The 23954-nt window shown below is 39.6% G+C and overlaps 1 protein-coding gene across 2 annotated transcripts in view; it reads left to right on the top strand.

Moving 5' to 3' along the window:
* The window catches only part of LOC123959657 (netrin receptor UNC5C-like), a 187276-nt gene that overhangs the window by 143972 nt on the left and 19350 nt on the right, over window positions 1-23954 (top strand). The window contains exons 6-9 of one of the 2 annotated variants that reach the window (XM_046033835.1): window positions 1006-1173; window positions 1915-2079; window positions 6357-6413; window positions 15738-15929. In XM_046033835.1, coding sequence (XP_045889791.1) covers window positions 1006-1173; window positions 1915-2079; window positions 6357-6413; window positions 15738-15929 — 582 coding nt within the window. The remainder of the gene's footprint in view (window positions 1-1005; window positions 1174-1914; window positions 2080-6356; window positions 6414-15737; window positions 15930-23954) is intronic. The other variant, XM_046033836.1, reaches the window with a different exon arrangement.

The raw sequence follows: 23954 nt of genomic DNA, 5'->3' as shown, positions 1-23954 counted from the left end.
ACAATAATACAAAAGAATGAAGCAACAGTCAAGTCTAAATGATTTGAAATGACGGAAATCTAGTATGGGTACAAAAAATTTAAAGAGACAATATGGGGATTGGGGGGGGGGGGGGGGGGGGGGGGGGGGGGGGTGATGCAAACAGACTTTGAAAACACACATGTTATTTTAGCTACTGAGGATTCGCAAAAACCCAGAACCATGATCCGCCCTATAATAGTTCTTTTTTTTTTTCCTGTGCTCTCTCCAGCGCAAGTTCAGGGTTAAGTAATTTGCAAGCAACATGACAGCATGTGAACACAGTGGGGAAAAAGTGTTTCTACAGTAGCAGCAGGGTAATCGAAAGGTTGCACAAGACTGTGTGTGTGTGTGGTTTTGGTGTGCAGGAAAATCCAGCTGTTCTCACTAAACTTCAACAACTCAGCCTCCAGCTATGTGCAAAACACGCACTGACTCCATCAAGAAAAATAGTTCAATAAAATCAAACAACACAATCAGATTTTAATGCACCCTGTGCCATTTAATTGCTTCATCACAGACCTATTTTGTATAAACATTACAAAATGTGAGGCTTTCCCATTAGTATGTCTACCACAGATGGTTGTCCGGTTCATTTGAAAATACTGTCCCTCAGAGGCAAAGACAATTAGAAAGAGTTGAAATACACAGTGGTGTTTATCAATATATTCACAAAGTAAAAGGACCAGTTATTGTACTGTGGCTGTCAGTCTTAATGGCTTCTGGAATAAACGTCCTTCTATTTGCTATACAGAAGATCTAAAACACATTCCTGATGGCATTAGCTTAAAGTAGTCATAGAGGACATGTGTGAGTGTGCTGTGCAAGGGGTCTTTGTGTTCAGCCAGTAATTTTTAGAGCTGATGTTAACAACACTTTCTTTTTGACAAAGGGATTTAAACAATCAAATAAATGGAAAAAGTTGAAATACTTTCAATGAAAGAGGAACAAATGCATTTACAAAGTTATTGATCTCTGTTGCCATAGTGAACGGTGGTTGGTCGACATGGACGGAGTGGTCAGTGTGTAACAGCCGTTGTGGAAGGGGCTTCCAGAAACGAACCCGGAGCTGCACAAACCCTGCCCCTCTCAACGGAGGACTGCCTTGTGATGGACAGGCCATACAAAAACTGCCCTGTACCACACTGTGCACCGGTAGGTCTGTTCTAGTCTGATGTATTCTAGTCCAATTTTCTCCAATATTTTTTTAGTTTAGTTTTTTTTGTATCTTCTACTGTACCCAATTTTTGATTGAATTCATTTGAATCATGAACAAATTAGCACTTCATTTTTCTATTAAGATATTTATTTTGTTGAGGAAAAGGGACTGAAAAAAGATTTACTAATCACATTTTTTGAAAAAAGCTTTTTTCATAATAGTTTTGAATGTTCTACCTCAGACTTGTGAAGTGGTGTTTGGCATCAAGTGTTTGTCACGTTCTGACCATACAGAAAAGTTTAATAATTAAGCATCTGGTTTCTTCAATTTTCACTCAGGAGCAAAAATCAGCCTTTAAACTTGAACGAAATAATGATTTGACATTGACTGTGATAATAATCGATACCGAATGGTCTGAAATTTTTTGGGGGCTGGGCGATATGGCCAAAAATGTTTTTTGACCATATCGCCCAGCCCCCAAAAAATGTGTGTACCTACCACTTCACTATCTACAGTGTACTGTATAATTATATTCTTTTACTTTTTTTTTCTAGCTACGCGTTTCTAGCTGTTCTTAGCTTCTGCTTTATTCCACTTCTTTTCTTGTTTGGTACTTTTCCACCCTACATATAATACACTTAAGTGGGTTTGGAACCAAATTGAGGACATTGTCCTTGGTCTCATATCTGTTCTTGTCGTTTCTTATTCTGGCTCTTTTCCCCATCCTTTCCTTCTAGTGGACGGTGTGTGGACAGAATGGAGTAAGTGGTCGGCCTGTGGGACAGAGTGTACCCAGTGGAGGAGGAGGGAGTGCAACAACCCAGCACCTAAAAATGGAGGAAAGGACTGCGAGGGGATGGTTCTCCAGTCTCAGAACTGTACAGACGGTCTCTGTATGCAAAGTGAGTTGATGTAACTGAAGAAGCATTGACATATCACTTCTAAAGGCACTGAAGTTGTGTCATATATCATGCCTAACCATGAAAAATGTGTATGCCAATTCGAACAAATGGCTTGCAGTGTCTGCTTCAGATGACAATTGATTTGAAAGTTAACTGACTCCAGATAGACAGGCCATTGGGGTGGCGATGCATGGTCGGATTTTCTGAGCCATAGTGAGTGAAGTGTAACATGACATTTAAATGGGTTTATTTACTAATTCATATTGAGAAATGCGTAACTAAATATTGTATAAACAGAACTAACCATTAAAATATATTGTTCCTGAAGATGTTAGGAAATCAGTCTTGAATTTAAAAGTGTTGCCTTTATTCACTACTCTGTGTTGCGGTTGTTTGGCAGTGTTCCTCTTCTTGCTCCCGTCCTTGTCATTTCTCGCATCTTTCTTTACATTCTTCTTTACAATGTTACTGTCATTCAGTGTTGGTGTCTGGTCAGTTCTCTCATCTTGCTCTCTTCTCCTCTTGCAACCCCGGCTACTCTTTACATTAAGTCTTATCCTCATTTGATTTTTATTTCTTTCCTTTTTGTCTCAGTCCCTCTGGTTTTATGCCTTTTTTCCAGAAGCCTAAAACGCACACACACACACACACACACACACACTAGTGATTTCTGACACCAGTAAATAATAAAATTGGTCAATTTCAAAACCACATGGAAAATGTGGGCTGATTCATAATGCCACAAACATAGCAGCAACAGCTTTTCCAAGGTGGTGGCAATTACATTTGTTGACTTGTAGGTATAGTGCTTGCTACTCCCTGTGCTCAGAGTAATTGGCAGACAAGCATCTGACGTGAAGGTGGGCGGGGGAGACAGAAAGAGAGAAACTGTCAGAGTGATGACGAGAGAAAAGGTAAACAAGTCTTGAAACAAGTGCACATACTGTACACACTCATGCTTTGCCATTGCCATTTATTCTCATTAGTCTTTCTTTTCACACATGGCAGCCATTGAGAGAATTTTCCTCAATTGCTAGAATTATTTTTGAGAATCCGATCATCTGTGTTTGTCTTAAGAGGTTCCATAAAGAGCAATACTGTAAGTAACATTTTTCAAAATTGACCTGACCTGATGATACAAAACAAATACTGTAGACAGAAAATTTTTTTCAAAGGAAGATTCCCGGCCAAAATGGCAAATACATTCAATCAGTGTGAATAGTTATGCCCCTCTGTTCCCAGGATTTACTTTTGTGCAACAAATTCTATGAAAGAGCTTTTATGTACTACATGATGATCCTGGTACATGGACTAAAATTGACTTTGGGATCTTTTTAGAGAATATATACTATTGCTGCATAAACTCTGCATAGTCTCATCATCCTATTGATTGTATGATCCTAGATTGTTTTTGGGATGTAAACTCTGGTTTATTGCTGCCTACTGTAGCTTGGGCTCTTAAAAAATTATTTAGAATCTCAAAGAGGCATTGCTGGTCAAATAAGGGTTAAATAAATAAAATGGTCACAAGCATGCAGTCAGGAGTGTTGTTCAGGATAAATGTACTTATCAGTTATCATAAAGCCTTCAGCATAGTGAGCCATTATTTGTTTGAGGGACTTCTCTCTGCATCTAGAGGGGAGTGGATAGTAGTGATCATTTAATAGATGGTCTATGTCATGAGCAACGGAACAATATTATATAATCCATCAAAAAGCTTTGCCTGTAGACACATTATTGACAGAACTTACTGTATATGTAGAGCCCTTCCCCCTCCTTATGCAATGAATTATATACTGTGTCTCTGGTCCATCAAAAGGATTCCCTGAGGCCTGTGAGGTATGGCCACAGAATCTGTGATAAAACCTAGAGAGGTATAGATTTAGGCTAATTTCCCCTGATTGATTTCCTGTCTTTAAAATGACTCCACAGACGTGGTTTTATGTCAGCACTAATGTTTCAGCTGTTTCCTGTAACATTTACCGGAATCCATGAACTGTGTGTGTGTGTGTGTGTTTGTGTGTGTCTAGGTGTGCGTGTGGTTGTTAAAGGGGGTTTCTGCATGCAAAGCATTTTATAGGTAGAGTATATTTGAAGGGCTTGAAGTGATTCCTGTATCATTCTTCCATTTTTCCAGATTTATGAATGATGGGTCTTTTAAAATGTGGTCTTTAGACAGAACATGGTTCATTGGGGCTGGTATCCAATTGGGCAGTTACACTAAAATGTTTAAGCAATCAATTCAATTGAATTCATTGGCATGGGAAATAGATGTTAACATTGCCAAAGCAAGTGTGAATGAATGATACAATGGACAGCATATGTAAAGCACAAAATTGTTTCCTCATTTAGCTTAGAAAACAGATTTTTGCTTGAAACTAAGTGTTGTTGGCACAACTCCAGATACAAACTACAATTTTAGTTCCTGCTTTGTTTATGTTGAACATGTCTGTCTTTCACGTTTTAAACACCAGATCTTCAGATTCTGTTCATCAGTGGTTAGCTGCTGGTATTAAAATTAGTAACTTTTAGGGTTTTGAATTAACTGATAACGCTCTGTCGCTGTAGAGGGGGAGTTAATGTTTTAGATAGTGCTCCGTAATTGACTTTATGCTCAAAAAGCACTTCGCTCTACTCGCCCTCTTTCTCTATCTCTCTCTCCGCTAACCCCTCCCACCTCTCTATTCAGCTCTTCCACCATCTCTCGCTGCCCTTTTTTCTAAAGTTGTCCTGTTAAATCCTGAGAGGTAGAAATCCATTCGACCTCACTTCTGCCCCGCTTGGAGTGCCTCCCCTCTCTTTGTGTTTATGTGTTTATCTGAGAGTTATATCAGTACGAGTCTGTGTGTGTGTGTGTGTGTGTGTGTGTGTTTGTTTGTGTGTGTGTTCTTGTGACAGAAGTTGTAGGTCTTTCAAGTTTTTTTAGAGTTGTTTGTGTTGTTTTATGTCTTTTGGCCTGTTGACATTTTTCTGACACATCGATCAGGATTCTTGGAACAGATTCACTCAGAGCTCCACCGTGTCATCCTTGAGAGCATGACATTTCACTCACTACCTACTCTATGTGTATGTGTGTGCGTGCCACATAACAGTACCTTCAGAGCAAATAAAATCTGCTGTGTGGTCTCTAAAACCACAGTAATCACTAGAGATACTGGTTGTTGCGTAACATTGGCGTTTGGAGAGAACATTGAATCACGTTTGTGTTATACAAAAGGATCAGCAGTGTCAGCAGGTTCTGCAGAGCATCAAACAAGCCTAGTCTTCCCACTCTTCTCATTCTAATCGCTTCACTTTGTCCTATTGTTTCCTGCACTGCATGATTGCCTTCTTCTGCTCATTTTCTTAAAAGTTTTGTCCTCATCTATGCTATCTTTTGTTTCCACAATCCTTGTGTTGGCTCTCACTAAATCATTTACGCTTCATTTTACTGCCATCATGTTTTCGTGTTTGTTTGAACAATTGTGTTGTAATTGCAACGTGATGAATCTCATGGAATGCTGCTCCTACTATCATCACTGATTCAGACATTAATCAGCATGACTTTTGTTAGATGCAGTCATGTAAATGCAACCATTTGCTAAGTAATTTAAAACAAGAATAATGCAGCTGATAAAATAGTGTTGAAACATGCTAATTCATGCCAATAACCACCTCGAGTTTACTGTTTATGGGTAAATTACATTAACCTTAAAATTCTTGAGCAACATAGCCGAGCCCAGCTGCATAGCTAAAAAGAAACACCACATTATGCCTGTCAACTGTGCATGAGTGTTACTGTATGTTTATATTTGCACATCACCCCACTTAACCTTATCAGTTTTTCTGGCTCTTTGGTGACGTATCAGTGTGTCTTGTACATCTAGCTGTTCTAGCAAGAAGCTTTTAAGCTCACCATGTTGCTGTGTTGACTTTATCAATTATACACCTGCATTTCAATTATACATCAGTACATCAGCAGTTCATCTATGTCATAGACCGTCTGTCTGCCACGATTAAGTGGACCACTCAGCATGACACAGCAGTAACTGTCGTACAGACATGAGACTTTCTCAAATGATCTTCTTTTTTTTTATTTTTGAGCTTTTTGTTTTGCTTCAGAGCTTTGAATTTGTGGACTAAGACAACCAAACTTGAAAGACAGAAAGAATCAAACGTTGGCTTTTTTGTGTCCATGTTTGTCCCATTTTATTTGGCTTGTTTGTTTGATTTTGATTGTTGTGTTCCTCTCCCTTCCTCCATCCATTCCACCATCCCTTTCTTTTTCCCATCCCAAGGTTCATTTTTTCAGAAGTCCTCTGAGCCCAAAGAAAAGAGTGATTTGGGAATCCCATGTAAGTTGATGTTTATATGTTTTATCATCATCCATTTTCCTTTTTGTCTTACTCATCTTAGTGTTTCTTTCTTTGACTGAGCATTGAGCATTGACCTTTGACTCATACTTTGTGCTTTATGGTTACATGCAAGTCTGTGTTACTTAATTAGAGTTCTGCTCTTGTTTTATGATCTGTCCCCTTGATGTGCAATATTTTTGCTCTGCTTATTAAACAAAAGTCTTGAAGCAGTAGCTTCACTATTTGTAAATATGAGAGTTTACAAGGCTGATAAACTCTAATTATATACTAACGCTATTTATTTAAGGTGAATGTTTCTGTAAATCTAGATATATCTAGCTGATATTACACAACTGAAGAAATCACAATTTTCAAACAAGTGAAAGAAAAGAATGCCAGTTACAGTTTGAAAGACACGACAACATACAAAAAGTATGAGAATATCTGTTAGGGTTACACCGAGTGCAGACAGGGATTGGCCCAAACGCAAGACACTAGAACCGGCAAGATGTGTTCTGATCATTTATTTAGCAAAAAGTGTCACTACAACAGTGCCAGAGACCAAGTAAATCCAAAGGAAATAAAGTACTTCAAACAAAGCAAAGAAATCCCAAAAACAGGTTGTCCAAACAAAGTGACAAAAACTATAATCCAAACTAAGCAGGCTAAGGTGAGCCAAAGGAGCAGGGCGGGAACATTAACAGGTGTAACACATTGAGGGGAAATAAGACAGAACCGGGAATCGAAACTACACGCAAACAACAGACACAGAAAACTTCAAACTAAAACAGGCGGACACATGGAGCATAACAGATAACAGACAATTTCAAAATAAACCAGGAGCAAGACAAGCACGCTGATACAAAAACCAAACCCTTAGAAACAGGCTGAGACAAAAATCTAACACGCAAAACGAAGACCTGACCAAACCTTCACAGTACCATAAATTTAATTTCACAAGTTATGCCTGGAAGCATAATTAACCTTCTGTTATACATATTATTTTTTAATGTATCTTTACATTTTACTTGTCTAGTGCAGGATCCAAGACCTGTGTCCTGAAAATGAATGCACTATAGTGGTGACAGATCCCTTTAATTAACTTGATTCTTTCTTTCTTCCTGTCTGGTAGGAGTGAATCGATTCAGTGCCAGTTCACTTAATTCACAATTTGTGAGTTTGCTGCAGCTGTGGTCATTCTGGAGAGTAGCCAGCCAGCTTTGGAGCATTGCCAAAGTAGGCAATTTGCCTTAGTTCTGAACATTTGCTTTGTGTTTACAAGCGTATTGGTTCACTTGGAACTCAGTGGAGACCGGTCCAACAATGAACACTGACCTGAGTGACAATTTGATTCGGCTCTACTGATTTGACCCATTCTCTTTAAAGTATCATCCGAGTGAATGATAAATATGTCAAATTAGCCTATAACTAATGCATCATTTGTTAAAGAGGGAAATTATAAACAGGAAAGCACATGATGACCTGGCAATGGCAGTACTTTTTGGGGAGGTATGAAAGCTACTTAATGAGTAATTAAAAAGGTAAGGGATGATAATAGGGTGTAAAAAAATATTAATCTGTACTTGCTATCTTCCTTTCTTCCTATTCCTCCACCTTCTTTCCTTCCATCTCTCTCACTGTTACTGGTGGTTCCTCAAAGTGACATAATGAGAGAGCTTTACTACAAACTGTGAGGAAGACAGAAATTGAAAGGTGCAAGAGGGAAAAGACCGCTGCCATTTATTATTACCGCGCTTTTTACTGCTCTCTCATTGCAGGATCTCTCGTTTTATCTTCAAAGCAATCTATGAGCGTCTGTGATGTGTTCTAATGACTCTCGTTTAGGGTCTGCTGAAGCTGTTTCATCATCCCGGTGTGTTTTGTGAAATGATTAGTCCCAGACAGATACAGAGAGAACTAGAGATGAGGTAGAGGCAGTCATTGCTCATTTAATAGACTGTCACTCTGTTTTCAATATTCAAAAATACAGTTAGTAACATGAGCATTGGGATCGAAGGAGTGGCTTTGAGACTTTTAGATCAGATTTTAATGATCCAATTTGTGAAAGCATATTTATCTTTATGTTGACACTTTGCCTGATTCTTCCAGTTTATTGCTATATTGGCATATATTTATTTAGGCTTAAACTCAAATTATACTTTCCCCATCCGGATAGCTACAAGTGTCTGGATGACCTAAATTTCCTCATCTGTGCACATTCGAGAGAAACCTGTCATCATGTGTTGACACGTCCGCCTATGCCTGAACCGTGGTATGTCTGCTGTCCAGGTCCATATCCTTATCTGTTCTGAAGTGTATCAAGGCCTGAAGTCACATTACATATGCAGTACTGACCACCTCCGGATCTGGTTCGACATCCAAAGCTGTGTTAGCAAAATCTGATCTGCTACTGTTAGTTAAAGGGCCAGGATGGAAGATTTATACTGCTCCATTGTAGAGCCGTATTGTATCTGCAGGGAGGTGATAGGGTACTTGGTCAATACCAGTAACTTAATGATTATATATAGGTGCTGAGATTTCTGTTTTTTAAAACATGGTTCCCAGCCCATATTCGCAATTTGGGAGTGCAACCTCCATATCGACAGGAATATTAAGATAATGCTCATCTTCTCCTGAGAGTTGGTTCTTGATTTTGAGATGAGTGGGACGGGACTGGGCTCTTCTCACGGACCACAACATAGGCTGTGTGTCATTCACACCTAAATTAAAGTCTCTGTCAACCACTTTGTTGTAGCTGTCAACTGCTTAATCAGAGAGGATGGTGCTGTCATTTACCAGCTGTTGCCACATGCATGTACACCTTTACCCCTAAGCCAAAAAAACAAGTAACAAAAGAGTATTATAATTGTCACTGCTTAATTTGGCATTTGTAACATTTTGAGAATGTGACACAGCTATCAGTGTAAGTTACTGACCTCCTTAGCTTGAGGCTGCTGAGCTGTAGATTTGCGTGGAGGGGTCAGCCTCTGTCAGTATTTTGTGATTCATATTGTGGCCATCAGACACTGAAAGAGCTCATAATGTTCCTTTTTAGATAGATAAAACAAATTTTTATTCAGTCCCTTCATTAAATACCCATATTACAGGGATGTTATACACTGCATGCGATCTAAATATTTCATATATTGAGCTGTTTATAGTCAAAGAAATGCATCTTCTTGCTTTAGTGACTCCAAAGTTGCTCCATATTTTATACTTAACGTTTTTTTCATCCCCACTATAGCCGATAAGGAAAGGCACATTTACAAATGAGTGCTCGCGTTCTCTCTCTGACTGCCCCTCTTCTGTTCATCCCTGCCAGTTACTTAGAGCGGATGTGTCTGCCAGGAGTGCAGTACGGGTGGTGTTTGCATGTTTGTGCCAAGCGAGATCAAAAAGCCAGTTGAATGAGTTTCAAGTAGTGATTGTCCACAGCTCTGCTTTGGATGCAGATCACAGAGAAGATAGATATGAGCTAAGCTGAGTTATCCTTGTTTCCCCCTTCTTTAAATCCTGTCCGTGGCAGATTGGACAGACTCCGAGAATGACAAAAAGCTCAGCCAATCAATAGACAGCGACCCATGCTGACTGAGGGTGAGCGGGGGCTTCCGTTCTGCTAGCCCAATGTGTGTAATCAAATGCGTGTGACATTGTGTGTATAATTTCTGCAATTTCCTGGGCCCCAAAGGTTTATTAGTCATACACATTGGCACACTCATACGGTTACCAACTGTCTGTGACCAAATTCCCAGAATTTTGTTTTAGATAAAAGTTTTGCCAATTACAAAGCCTATTATTAGTGAGCACAGTAAGGTACAGCATCAGCTCACACACACACACACACACACTAGCTCTCTCACTCACTCTCCAAATAAACTGAATTTGGCATGTGCACAGTGAGCACTGGCAAAATAATTTTGGTTTTGCAACCGAAAACCATTTGGCTTTGATCACATGCACAGACACAACACAAACACATTATTCAACCATGCTCTAGTAAGGAAACACTGTTATGCAAAACTATGACAAATTGCAATGAATTCTTGCCATGGAAAGAAGAAAAGATGGTACTGTATGTTGTCAAAAATAGAACAAATGAGGCAACCCGATAGCCAAGGTGGATACCCCATTTACATTTAGCTGACGCTTTTATCCAAAGCAACTGACAATTGCTTTACATGTCAGAGGTCGCACACCTCTGGAGCAACTAGGGGTTAAGTGTCTTGCTCAGGGACACGGGTCACAGTGGGAATTGAACCCGGGTCTCTCACACCCAAAGCATGTGTCTTATCTATTGCGCCTTCACCACCACAGTTCCATTTTGACTCCCCACATTCTCTCTTTACAGTCTCTCTTTACTATCACTATCAAATAAAGACAAAATGTCCCCAAAATCCCCATTATCAAAAATGTATACCACCTATTTATCTATATAAACATCATTTATCTATATAAAGAAATCTCCAAGAATTTAGATTTTCCTTTCCTTGGAGACTAATGTTAATACCAAGAGGACACCGAAGCATTCAAATTCATACACACAAAAAGGACACTGTCAGCACTGTATCTCAATCGAGCTGTTGTAGAAACTATGATAGACAGTTACCTAAGGGAGTTAGGATGTTCTTCAAAGGACAGTCGATCATGTATGCACACCACTGCACCTCTCTCTTAATGTCAGCTGTCTGCAAATTCAACTGCTAAATCAGTAGGATCATTCCAGCATCCTCCCAAAGTTTTCTCATGAAGCATGTGTTTGTTTTTTCTGCATTTGTTCACCCCTGTGTGTGTGTGTGTGTGTGTGTGTGTGCGCGCGCTATGGTGTATTAGGGTCATTGTAGGTAAAAATAAATAAATAAATAAAGGTGCTGGGGGAGGGGAGGAAATTTACGAGAAAAAACTCAAATATATATATATGTATATATATATTATAAAGTTATGAATTTGCGAGAAATACAAAATTTGAACCACATTGCTTCAAGGTTAATAATGCTGATAGGAAGTATACACCTGGTTGTAGGAGCGGACATCCTTTCAGTGAAAGTGAAGGACCTACATTACTATGCTTAGTAATATAATATATATTAAATTATTAAAAATAGCAATATGTGGAATGTTTAATTTATGGTTTTAGTAATTAAAGTTGTTTTTTGTGTTTCAACAAGGTTTTTTTTCTCTTACCCCTTGCGGGATTAATAAAGTCTTTTATGTCTTTTGCAAAGTAACTGATTACAGTTTTCTGTAACTTGCGCATTACTAGCGGCCTTCGCCCATGGTCTACAGATAAAAATAAGCTTTTAGCTATATCTGGCACAATACATGTATTGTGCATTGCCCCTGCTACATCAACAATAAACAAACAAACACATGGCTCATCTATCAAAATAAATTATTTTATTTGTCTGTCCGTATTATCAAACTTTGTATAAATCATTGCACTAAATTGATCTGGAAAAAATATTACCAAAATATCCTTGGTGAATATGGACAAGTTTCTCGTTTCCCAGACGCAGTTATAGTGGGATACATATTCTTTCAGACTGCAGGTTCAACCTGCCATAGAATGTGTCCCCCCTCCATAATGCACCCTTTTCCTTTTTTTTCTTGAAAATGTGTGACTTTAATCTGAGAGAATTTCTGATTTTTTTTCTCGCGAATTTATGACTTCTAATCTCTAATCCCCTCCATCCCCAGGTTCCGTAATCTAAAAAAAAATCTACAATGACCCAAATACGCCATCATATATATGTTAGTGTGTGTGTGTCCTGACCTTTAGAAAAGAACATTCTTCCTCTTATAGAGAGCTGTCAGATAGTACTCGCAGGAACATCACAGACGTGTCATTTATTCAGTTCCTTTCTGGCGTGTCTGCTGAAAGGCACATATTTTTAATCTAAATCCAATTTAGCCGGGCTTGCAAGTGAGTGCTTCAGACATGAAACTGCTCGTCAGGTACAAAGGAGCAAAAGCACATGAAATAGTTGACTTATGGATAAAAGGTTAATATAGATGCGTGCATGTGTGCGTGTCTGTCTGCCCATGCATTCATTGTGAGTGTCAGTGCTCGCCTGAGTACTCATACAAATAAAAATGAACTTAGGTGTGTCCCTATCAGTACTTAGTCAGACTCCTTCCTCATTCTATCACTGCCGATTTTGTCATTCTGGCTTCACAGAGCACAGCCTCGGGCCACGCTTAGATACACACAGAGGTCCAAACACATTACTCATTCATCTGGGTTTGGTCAAAAGTGCACACCGACGATCCATCCTCTTTTCAAACCCCATCTTTTCAGAAAAAGACAGCCTATTACGCAAGGCTGTCATATAATAAAAGAACATCAGAATTTAAGAATAGGCAGTTTTTAACCAAAGCAGCAAAACAGAGAACTTTAAAAATTTACAGAAAAGCTACTGTAAATAAGTGTAATTTTCCTTTCTCTTTTATTTTTGTTTCTAATTATGAATAAATTCCATCCATTTCCTTGAAACTGATGATTATATTCATTCATTTTATTCTCATGACCACCGATTTTACAGTAAATGATTGGTTCGGTAATTTGGGACAGAGGAAGAACAAGCTAAAAGAAAAAAAAGGAAAAATTACAGAAAGGAAAAAGAAAACATTTGGTATCCTGCAGTTTTATGTAGGTTACTCAGGCAGGTAGAAGCTCTAATGGGACATGTTGTTTCATTCATCTACAAATCAAACAGATGGAGACACAGAGACAAAGGGAGTCTGAAAGAGAGGTGTGAGTTATGTAGAGAGAGAAAGATCTGAGAGAGATGGGATATAAACTGATACACTCAGTAGCACACGCACATATATTGAGAACACAAGCAAGCCATAGCCTAGTTAACTTATCCCAGGGTGTCCCAGAACACTCCATAGGAAAAAACAGGATTGGGAAAGGCAAGTTTAGAATTGATATTTTTTATGGCTGCCTGGCATCCCACTTTTCTGAAGTTATAGACCTTCAAGTTAAAGTAGAAATGAGATAAAGATTCCCTAAATAGATGAGGGTGATGATCATAATTAAGATCAGGGTGTGGGTACTTAAGAGGATTATCCAATTCTATTCCCCCTTGGCAAGTGCAAGGACCTTGATAACAGGGCAACTTTGTGCAGCAGTTGCGTTGGGGCATTAGAGATTTCACGGCAATCTCTTTAACATCATCAAGAGGAAATTGTTAACTACATATGACAAAACCCATAGGGGTTAAACTTTGGAGATTTCAAGGTGGTCTCCAAGTTTGAGCTAAATATGATGAACAGATATTTGGAGGCGATTTGAGGTGCCATAACAAACCCCCACAGTGTCATTCATTTTTTGTAAAAAGAGCGCAAAATCTTAAACACAGATCAGGGGTTGTAAACATGAATTATATCAATGTTTTGATTTTACTCCGCCACAATCCGCTTTATGCGACACACTGGGCATGGCATTTTCAACTAGAGATCAACAATTGGCAGGAAATACAACACTTGTGGAGGTTAAGACATTGTAACAGTTTAGTTTAGGAATTGACTATTGCTGTTAGAAATTCTCTCTATTAATCGATTAGTCATTTTGTCAGTGTTAAATGAATTCTTATATATTGCAAATTTGTGATGAAACATATTACACTCTTGTGTGTTTAATGTGCACATGTTTAAGACATTGGTTAAAGTAGTTATAGTTGTAATAGTTATAGTTATATAGTTATAATCCCATGTCGGAAGGGATTGGCGATAAGCATCATTTTTCTGTTTCTTGGACAAACTGTTAAGGGACATTTGGTTCATTGCAGGCAGACTTAATTATGAAGGACATGCTTTGCCCTCAGATGCTCAGCTCACTAGAGACACTAGAAGTGGTTCATAGCTCCCTCAAGTGGTAAATGAGTAACTAACACCATTGGGAGTGACCCCTCTTATGCGAATGCGTGGATGTGTGTATCATGCTTAGGCATATGTGAGCGTTTGTGTGCCTCATCAAAGAATTCTTTCATGCCTAATCAAGTTCATGCTTTCTGAACTTGTTCTGATGCGACAACAGCAAATCCTTTAGCAAATGACTCAGGCTGTTTGTAGCTAAAAGCCTGTTATCTGCCTCTCAACTTTTAGGGCGGATTAAAAGGAGCATTCCTATACTTTTCTGTCTTCTTCGTAATAGCTGCAGACAAATCCCCTCCTACTAGCTACAGAGGACATGATTATATGGGGAGTGCTTCAAGTGTGAGACTCCTCAACAAAGTTTCACAGATGCTTTCATGTTAAATATGTAGGCTTGTTTGTTTTGCTACATTGAAGTACAAGTGCATATCCTCCCCTTTTACCCTGTTCTCCTCTTCTTTGCTGTTATCACCTCTCTCCTCTCCTTTCCTGATATATTGCGCCCTACTTGTTCCTCTCATCTTCCCTGCTTCATTATTCTCTTTATATGCTTGTTTTATTCTCTTTATTTCACCCCTCTTCCCCCTCTGCTCTCCTCTCATCTTATCCGCCAATCTATCTCCTCTTTCCTCTCTATGCTTTCCTATTCACTCCTCATTTGCTTGCATGTCCTCTTTCCTATATTCCTCCCCACTTATTGGCTTTCCCTCCTGTTACTTACTCATCATTCCTCCCTCTGCTCTTGAATTCTCTCCACTCATCCTATCCTAATTTTCTTCTCTGTTTCATCCTTAAGTGTGGAGCATACCTTTTACCATCCACATCCCCCATCAGTTAAAATTTCCCTAGTCCTTTCGTCTGCTTTAAGATATGGATCATGAATGACAATTCCACCATTGTTCTCAGTGAAACACCATTAAAATCTCAGCCAGATTGAGGTAGGATGTTAGGACCCTTGTAAAATAATTAACAGCCTTATTAAGTTTTAAGAGTTGGTGCCGTTATTTTTTTTTTTATGAAAGGTGTCTCTGTCTCTCTCTCTCTACCTCTGTCGAGGCAAATTATCATATTACACAAGCTGGAGGGCTATTTGAAAGTTTCATTTGAAAAGGAGCCTATAGAGATTGTCCTTTGGGTCTGATAGGTGGTCTAAGGTAAAAGTGAAATTGTTGAACACAAATGAAGAATGACAGAGCGCCATTATCAATTTAATTTGAAGCCTGCTACACATGTCATATCATCTTACATAATGAAATGTTGCTTTATTGTCTGCCACTGCCCTGCTGTTCCATAAGATTTATCATTGTTGCAGCTGTTTGTTGCTGCTTTTCTTTCTGATATACATTTCCTCTTAAGCAGATCTTTTGAGAGTACTTTGCTCTTGCTTCATGCTTTACAGTATCTGCCTGTCTATAATTGTGTCTCTCTTCCTCTTTGTGTCCCCTCTAGCTGCGCCGAGTACAGATGATGTGGCGCTGTACGTGGGCATTGTCATCGCAGTGATTATGTGCCTGGTCATCTCTGTCATCGTGGCGCTCTTTGTCTACCGCAAGACACACCGTGATTTTGATTCGGACATCATTGACACCTCAGCGTTAAATGGAGGCTTCCAGTCTGTTAATATCAAAACAGCCAGATCAGGTAAGGACAGGAGAAAATTACATTTGATACAGGGTGGAAACAATGCTACAATATCCTACTCAAGTAGCTGCCCTCATACTTGATTTAAAGACTAGCAGGCTGAAAAGCAGTGTTTCACTGACCTGTCTGGTTGATAGTTTCAAACCTGTTGCACCTGTAATCACACCTAACAGTGATATCAGTCTCCTGGAGTACATGGGTATATCATTACTGCCAGTTGTGTAGTTAAACTACTGGAGTTTTTTTAGTGGGTGTTAAGTAGCTTTGTTAAATCATAAATGTAAAATTGCTTGTGTTGAAAGGTAAATAGTTAAAGGCAAAATGTTACAAACTCTGTGACTGTTGAATGAAATAAGCAAAATATGCTATTTACTTGTTTCCATGGTTCAGTGGCATCTTCTTAAACATACCTGAACACAATACTTAGGAATGCAGATTTCAGAACATACTCAAAACAGTACAAGCATTAAAAAAAGGAATCCAATTATAGTAAAGAAAGTCCACTATATGTAAAGACTTTTCACTCTTTCTCTTTTTAAATTATGTGTTACCATGGAATATGGCAGTGCGATAGAGAGTTTGTCTTTCGCTTCAGCCTTTATTGCCACCTAGATGCTCTATGAGGGATATGGAGGAGGGTCAGGGAACTTGACAGCAAGTATCTTTTGTGTGCACTCTCAAAGAGAGGACTGCAAATTTTATGTTTTCTTCAATTTGGGCATTACATAATGTGCACAATGATAAGTAGGTAGATGGATAACAGAAGGGACCATGCCACTTTGGAAATAACTGTACCTACTCTTGGGCTTTGATGCTAGTATCATTTTGTTTCTCTCCTCGGCCTCCAGCTGTCAATCTTTGCTGGTCTGGATTCATCTCTGTCTCTACCAGAGACCACTCTCTTCCATCAAGGAGTCTCTCTCTGTCATTCTCCTTCTCTGTCTCACTCTTTCTTTCTCTCTCTTCCCATCTGCACATTCAGGTCAATCACATTTCCTGTTTATCAGCATCCTCCTCTCTCCATCTCCGTGTGTGTGTGTGTGTGTGTGTGTGTGTGTCTTTCTCTCACAGTGTCTCTGTCTCTCCCGTCACAGTGACTCCTACCACACCGGACTCTTCCTCCCTGTGCTTGTCTTCCTGTGGAAGTGGAGCCACCTTTCACTCTCTTCTGTCTGTGTTGTCATTTATTCCCCTCTGTCTTTGCGAAATGGATAAGACAACAAGAAGCACACAGCTACACACATTTGTGCACCTGTGTGCATGCATTTGATAGCTTACTGGAAATGCCAAGATTGGACAGGGAATGTGGATGAATCCACTATAAGTCCACAGATGCCATGAACTTGTATTTATTTTTCTTTAAGAATCTTTATTTGCCAAATAGATGACAACACATGGCTTAAAATCTCTAAGAAATTCAAAAAACTTTGCAAACATGTTCAGAAATGCATCCACGTAGTAAGCACATACGCAAACAGACATACACGCACATTAGGTGGCTTAAAACAGTGGATGACACAACCAGTGCTCATACTGGCACTCATCACACCTAATAGTATTCAATAGTCTCCATTTGGTCAATGAGTCCAACACAGATTTTGTGTAAATCAGTGTCATCTACAAACTATAGTACACTAAATACATTATACTCTGCTATCTTGAAATACAGGATACTTAAATTGTTGACTGCACGTGGTTATGTGGTCAGTTGTGAGTGGACAAATTTAAAATTCAAATCACAGTATATACTAAAAAAAACAAGAGGAAAGTGAGGTCAGAAAGGATGCAATGCAAATTGCAAACAGCAAGCAAAAATAATTGTGTGTGTGCACGCATGCGTGCATTTGTGTGTCCGTGTGTGTGTACAAGGGTAAATGCCTTTGCATGAGCTAAGACTGGGTGACATTTTATCAGTGAAGCATTAGAATGCTTGTCACTCTGCGTTGAGGGACCATCTCCGATTACTATTAATGAAGAATTATGTCCCTGCATTTCTCTCTCTCTGACTCTCTCTCTCTCCCCTACCCCCCCGGCCTCCTTCTCTCTCTTTTACTCTCTCTCACTTTTGCTCTGTGGATTCCGTTAGTTGTTAATTAAATTTCAGCAGGGATGATTTGGGATGAATACCCGCTGGCTTTAAGGGTAAACAGCCTGGTGATAGAGAGAAGAAGAGAGTGATAGGTGACAGGTGTGTGTGTGTGTGTGTGTGTGTGTGTGTGTGTGCGTGTGTGTGTGTGTGTGCGCGCGTGTGTGTGTGTGTGTGTGTGTGTGTGTGTGTGCACTTGGGTATGTTAGTAGTGGTGGGGGGTGATGATGAAGGTTTTTAAAATTAGAATTAATGGGCTCGTGGAGGGAACGACAGGATTTCAGGCTCTACGCCCAAAAGAATCGAGCCTGGTGTGAACAAATCTGGAATTGTTCTCAGTCGGTAACTGGCCCTCCTGTGATCCCAATTCCAATTACATCTTGGATGCTTGTTGGATTTTCTGATGGAATGATTTTCTGTTTATATAGAAGTACACTTGTGTTTTTCTGCCCTTAGAGTTGCGTTAAACTGAAAAAGAGTTGTGGCAAGATAGCTCAACAAAGCATGCTAAATGAGTGACTGAGCTTTTCCGTTGTTGATATTGTCAGATGCATTATTATTACAGTAGCACAGTATCTTTCCAATTACTTAAAACTGAGGTTATTACTAATAATTTCACTGCAAAAGGTTTTTAGCTTCTAGATTACAAAAATGTGTGTTATTGAGAACTTCTTGTATAAGATAAATATTTGTTCTACAGAAGACCTCATTAAACCCACTACTGCAATTCCTCAAGGTTAGGAGTGTTGAAAGAATGGAGTGATTGCTAAAGGTAGAAGGAGGTAGTTGCATTGTCTAACTAAAATGAACATACTGTGAGAAATACTTATAATATTATATGCACACGGAGTAGCATGCCTTACTTACAGCATTTTGGAAATCACCATGTTCCTGTAGTAGCCCCCTGGCTTACACTAACCTTTCCATGATGAGCACAGAAGGTAATTTCAGAGAGACTTACCTATCCATCACCATTGAGATCATTCCTCCTCTTCCCGTATGCTGTATGTTGCGTGTGTGCGTGTATGAGCATGTAAAGTCTACATGTTATTAGTAAGCAAGACACATGTTTGCATGTGAACATAGAAATGGGTCGTGCATTGCAGATGCATTTTTATTTTTGACAGGCCTTGGATGTGTGTGTATGTAAGTGGGGCACTGGAGTGTTTACTTGAAAAACAGGGTCAAGGTTCCACCACTTTGAGAACTTGAGAAAGAACAGTGTAAAACATCAGACCCCCCCCAAACAATGTAACTGGTAGAATCCACTTAGTAGCCTCAAATCACATCTGACCCAGTGTTGAGGAGGGTTTTATTTTGTTTCCATTGGTGATTCCATTCATAGCATCAGCATTATTTATTTGATAATGTGGGCCAGTGCATAACTTTGTTTAAAGCTTACAAATGTTTTGCTATTACAGCCTCATTTGATCTGGTATGACCAGTAGCATGTGGTGGTGAACATTAGCGAACTTTAGACAGATGCTGTGCAAAGTCTTGCTTTTAATAATATAATCAAAAATTAGGGATTGGTTTGTCTACTGATTTTAAGGTTTGTTGGACAATTACACATTATTATATTATTATATTGTGAGGCTTGTTCTGTTCTAAATAAACTACATCAATTTTCATCATGATATACACCGTAATATATGGATGATGAGGGTTAAAAGACTGTGTCACAATACATACAGTATGATGGGATGAGTTCCAAGTAACTGACATTTGACATTTGACATTGCCATTGCCATGGTAAATAGGGAAAGTGACACTAAAATCCACAAACTTAAACTAATCATTGAGGCCTTTAGTGACTTCTATGTAGAGTTATACTCCTCACAGGGTGTAGATAGTTGGAAGATTGATAACTTTCTGGGGGGGAATCGTAGTGCCGGGGTTGGATGGGGGATTGCAGGACAGTCTGGAGGCAAAGCTTACCCATCAGGAAGTTCTGAATGCAATAGAGAATCTCCCGGGTGGAAAATCTCCAGGGCCTGATGGTTTCCCAGTAGACTTTTACAAAACCTTTGCAGCTGATCTTATTACACCACTGATGGACATGCTTAGGCATGCAATTGAGATTAACCAGCTGCCCAAACATTAGAACAGGCCCTGGTCATAGTCTTGCCGAAGCCAGGCAAGGAAGCAAAATTGTGCTGATCCTATAGACCCATTTCCCTTCTATCATCAAAATACAAGATACCCAAGGTTATTGCGACCAGATTCGAAAATGTGTTTCCTTGTCTTATAAATAAGGACCAGGCTGGCTTAATTAAAAATCCCTTTTCCTCCAATTACATACATAGATTTCAATATATAATTCACTGTGCAAAAGACATTAACACCCCTGTAATTGCCCCTTTCACTAAACGCTGAAAAGGCATTTGACCGTCTGCAGTGGCCTTTCCTTTCTCCTTCTTGAGAAAAATGAACTTTGGTCCAAACTTAATACAAATGATCCGGATTCTTTATCTCAACCCATCAGCAATGATTCAGACAAATGCCTGTGTATTATCTCTTTTCCCCTTGTCACGAGCTACTCACCAAGGCTGTCTCTTGTCCCTCTCCTCATCTCTTTGGCAATTGAGCCGCAGCTTCACCACTCCCAGCCCTCAGTGATTTATAAGAACAATACGGATCCGTCTCTGGCTACAAAATAAACATAAATAAAAGTGTTATATTATCCACTTAATAATGCCGCCCAACAATTACCAAGAGCTGACATCTGATTTTGATGGGAACCCAATAAGATTTGTTATGTGGGTGTGCAGATACCCAACCAATTAGATATAGTTTTCCCTCTGAACTATGGCCCCCTGCTCAAAAAAGTAGAAGCGGATTTGGAAAGGCTGAAGTCCCTACCTCTATCCCTAATTGGACTAGTAACCAGCATCAAAATGACTGTCCTACCCAAATTTCACACCAGTTCCACAAATCTTCCACAAAGTTTCTAGATTTCTGTGGAATGGTAAAGCTTAAAACTCTTTGTCATCCCACTAAACAGGGACGGCTTAACTTAACCATATTTTCAGTTGAACTATATGGCCGCTCAATCCAAAGCTACTTGGACTTGGACCCAAAAGCTAGAACACCCTCCAGCATGGAAACATTGACCAATCCCACATAACTGAAGCGAGATCAAGTAGTTTATTATACACCAGAACGCCTTCATAAGATAAGGAGTGTCAACCCAGAACACTGTCCTAGGTGCAAAGTTGAAACTGGATCTCTTATACATATGTAACCTCAGGAAAAAGCCACTCCTTTTTGATAGATGCTAGGGAGATTTTGTAACCTTTCTATACCGCAGCCTTACTGAGATCAGTACTATAGCCCTTGTACTTATAGCAGGTGTCATAGCATCTATATATGTTATATCCTGCACCTACGACTATTTTATTTCTTTCTTTCTTTCTTTCTTTCTTTCTTATAAACATATTGTTGGGGAGATTTGTATTGTGACACAGAAGAGTCTAAAGGACAGCATGGAACTTTAATGTTTTGTTGTTATACAGTAAGGTCAGGTTTTGAATTCAATTCAGCTTTATCTATATAGCGCCAAATCACAACAACAGTTATCTCAAAGCGCTTTTCATAAAAGAGCAGGTCTAGACCGTACTCTATGATGATATTTACAGAAACCCAACAGTTCCCACCAAGAGCAAGCACTAGGCGACAGAGGCAAGGAAAAACTTCCTTTTAAGAGGCAGAAACCTCGAGCAGAACCATGTGGTGGGCGGCCATCTGCCTCGACCGGTTGGGGGTGAAGGAAAGAGAGAGAGAGAGAGAGGGCAAGAGAGGAACAGAGAAAGAGGAAGAGGGATGGAAGGAGGGAGAGAGGGGAGGGAGGCAGCCTACACAATATACACACAGAGGTACAGAAAGTAAAGGTGATGTTGCTATAGACTGAATGAAAAATGGTACAGATATTTATAGTAGTGTTAATGATAATAATCGTAATGATTATAATAACAATAATAACAATAGGATTGTAGCATGGCTAAATTAGCTATGAATTTTAATAAATTTATGAGAATTAATACCCAGTTATGAATTTTAATATTCAGAAAATATCAAAAATCCATAAAAGCTCTCGTTAAAAGGGCACCACCGGAGTTGTTATAATCCTAGAGTCTCCGGACCTCTATGTAGCTTTTAATAATTATACAATTATTACTAGTGATCAGTTAGTTTATAATTGCTAAATTATCTTAAATCAGTCAGTCAGTCTCATATCTAAAGGGTCAATTCTCTTGGCAGGGACGTGGAAATAGGCAACACACACAGTTCTTGATTACAGTGAATTTATTGACTAACTAAAGCGATATAAAAGGGTGGTTAAATACATCAGGGCAATAAACAATGGCTGAACAATGAGAAATGGAGGTTCGATTGTGGGAAGCATTTGACTCATACGGCAGAGGAGAACTAATGAAAGTAAGCTATGAGTTTAGGAGTTAAAAGGAAATATTAACATTACGGGACATCTGTGATCACAGAATGTTTGTTAGGTCTTACTGCTTGTTGACGGCCTGCTTTGGCCTGTTGCACGGGTCCCACGCTAGCTGCCCGATCCTGGCTTTTTGCTAGGGATTCTCCGGGGTTCTCCGTGTCTGAAGAAAACGCCGTCCTCCGTCTGGCAATTCGGCTGTTTTCAGGTTTCCTTCGTTGCTGCTGGTGAGACCACGTGGCTTGGTCTGACCTCGGTGAAGTTGGCATCGACGAACAAGCTTAAAAGGGAACTTGGTCGTTCCTGAATTAGTCCAGTGTAACTTAACGGACTGATAACTTTAACAAAACAAAAGAAAGAAAGAAAACAAAATAAAGTTGCTGTTAAACGAGGGACAAATCAATGTCGCGGAACTTCGCACGTGTAGCTTCAAGCAAACAAAGGCCTGTTGCGCTGGTCGAACTCTTAGGGCGTTGCCTGGAGAGGCACGCCGGACGCGTGCCGAAGCGTCCAGAGAGCAGAGTGGAAGACCAGGGCACGAGGGGAAGAGCAGAGCAGAGAGAGAGCGACGTCGTGTGTCGCGCTTTTGTTGTCTGGGGCGTGGTTCCCCAGAGGGCGTTTCAGGTTTCCCGAGGGACTGCCTTTCTAAGCTTTAATGTCTAAAAGAAAAGAAATCTATTTGCGCGTATTATAATCAAATATCTTCCACAATCAAACCTCAATGGTCAAACAGTTGTACCGTTCTAAGTTAAGCATTTGGTAACAGGAAAACAATTGTCACATTATTGGTCAGGATAAGTAGGTGACAATTATACATTAACGGCATTTCCGACGATGGTATGTAATACTTATTTCGTCCACTTGGGGGCGCTCAGGTTACATGAGGAAAGCTTAGTTTAGTATTTCCTGCCCCATCCAAGGAGATTCTGATAGGCTGTTCAGGGAAATGCTAATCGCTGGTTAATGTCCCTTTGTCAGTTTAACAGTCAGGCACCGCGTTATCAGCTTCGTAGATCAAAAAGGTGCCAGTTTTCCAGCAGTCTGTTAAAGTGGATCTTTAACCCCCCTGCTCCTCTCTGGGAGAGGAAAAGAGGAATTTGGAGTAGCTCCAAATTTATTTAATATAAAATGCACAAATCCACACCGTTGTCCCACTACAGGATAGAATTGTAACATTATTGTTACTAATTTGAAATCAGTGAGTATGTTTTAATAATGTACAGATTTAAATATCAACAAATAATTTTTTGTACATAAAGTTTAAGCATTACCTTCAAAATCTACACACACACACACACACACACACACACTCTCTCTCTCTCTCTCTCTCTCCCTCCCTCCCTTTCCCTCTCCCTGAGTAGCAGCCATGACTAGTCCTTGATCCGGGTCATGCCCCTGTGTACTGCAATGTATCATACGAGACACTGATACCTTATCAGCAGCCTTGCCTGCTCTCGTCTTACTCCGCTTATTCCTGCTCACTGAGCCA

Source organism: Micropterus dolomieu, linkage group LG21 (genome assembly GCF_021292245.1).
Source record: "Micropterus dolomieu isolate WLL.071019.BEF.003 ecotype Adirondacks linkage group LG21, ASM2129224v1, whole genome shotgun sequence".
Lineage (NCBI taxonomy): Eukaryota > Metazoa > Chordata > Actinopteri > Centrarchiformes > Centrarchidae > Micropterus > Micropterus dolomieu.
Note: the sequence above shows the minus strand (reverse complement) of the source record. Positions and strands in the feature narration are given on the sequence as shown.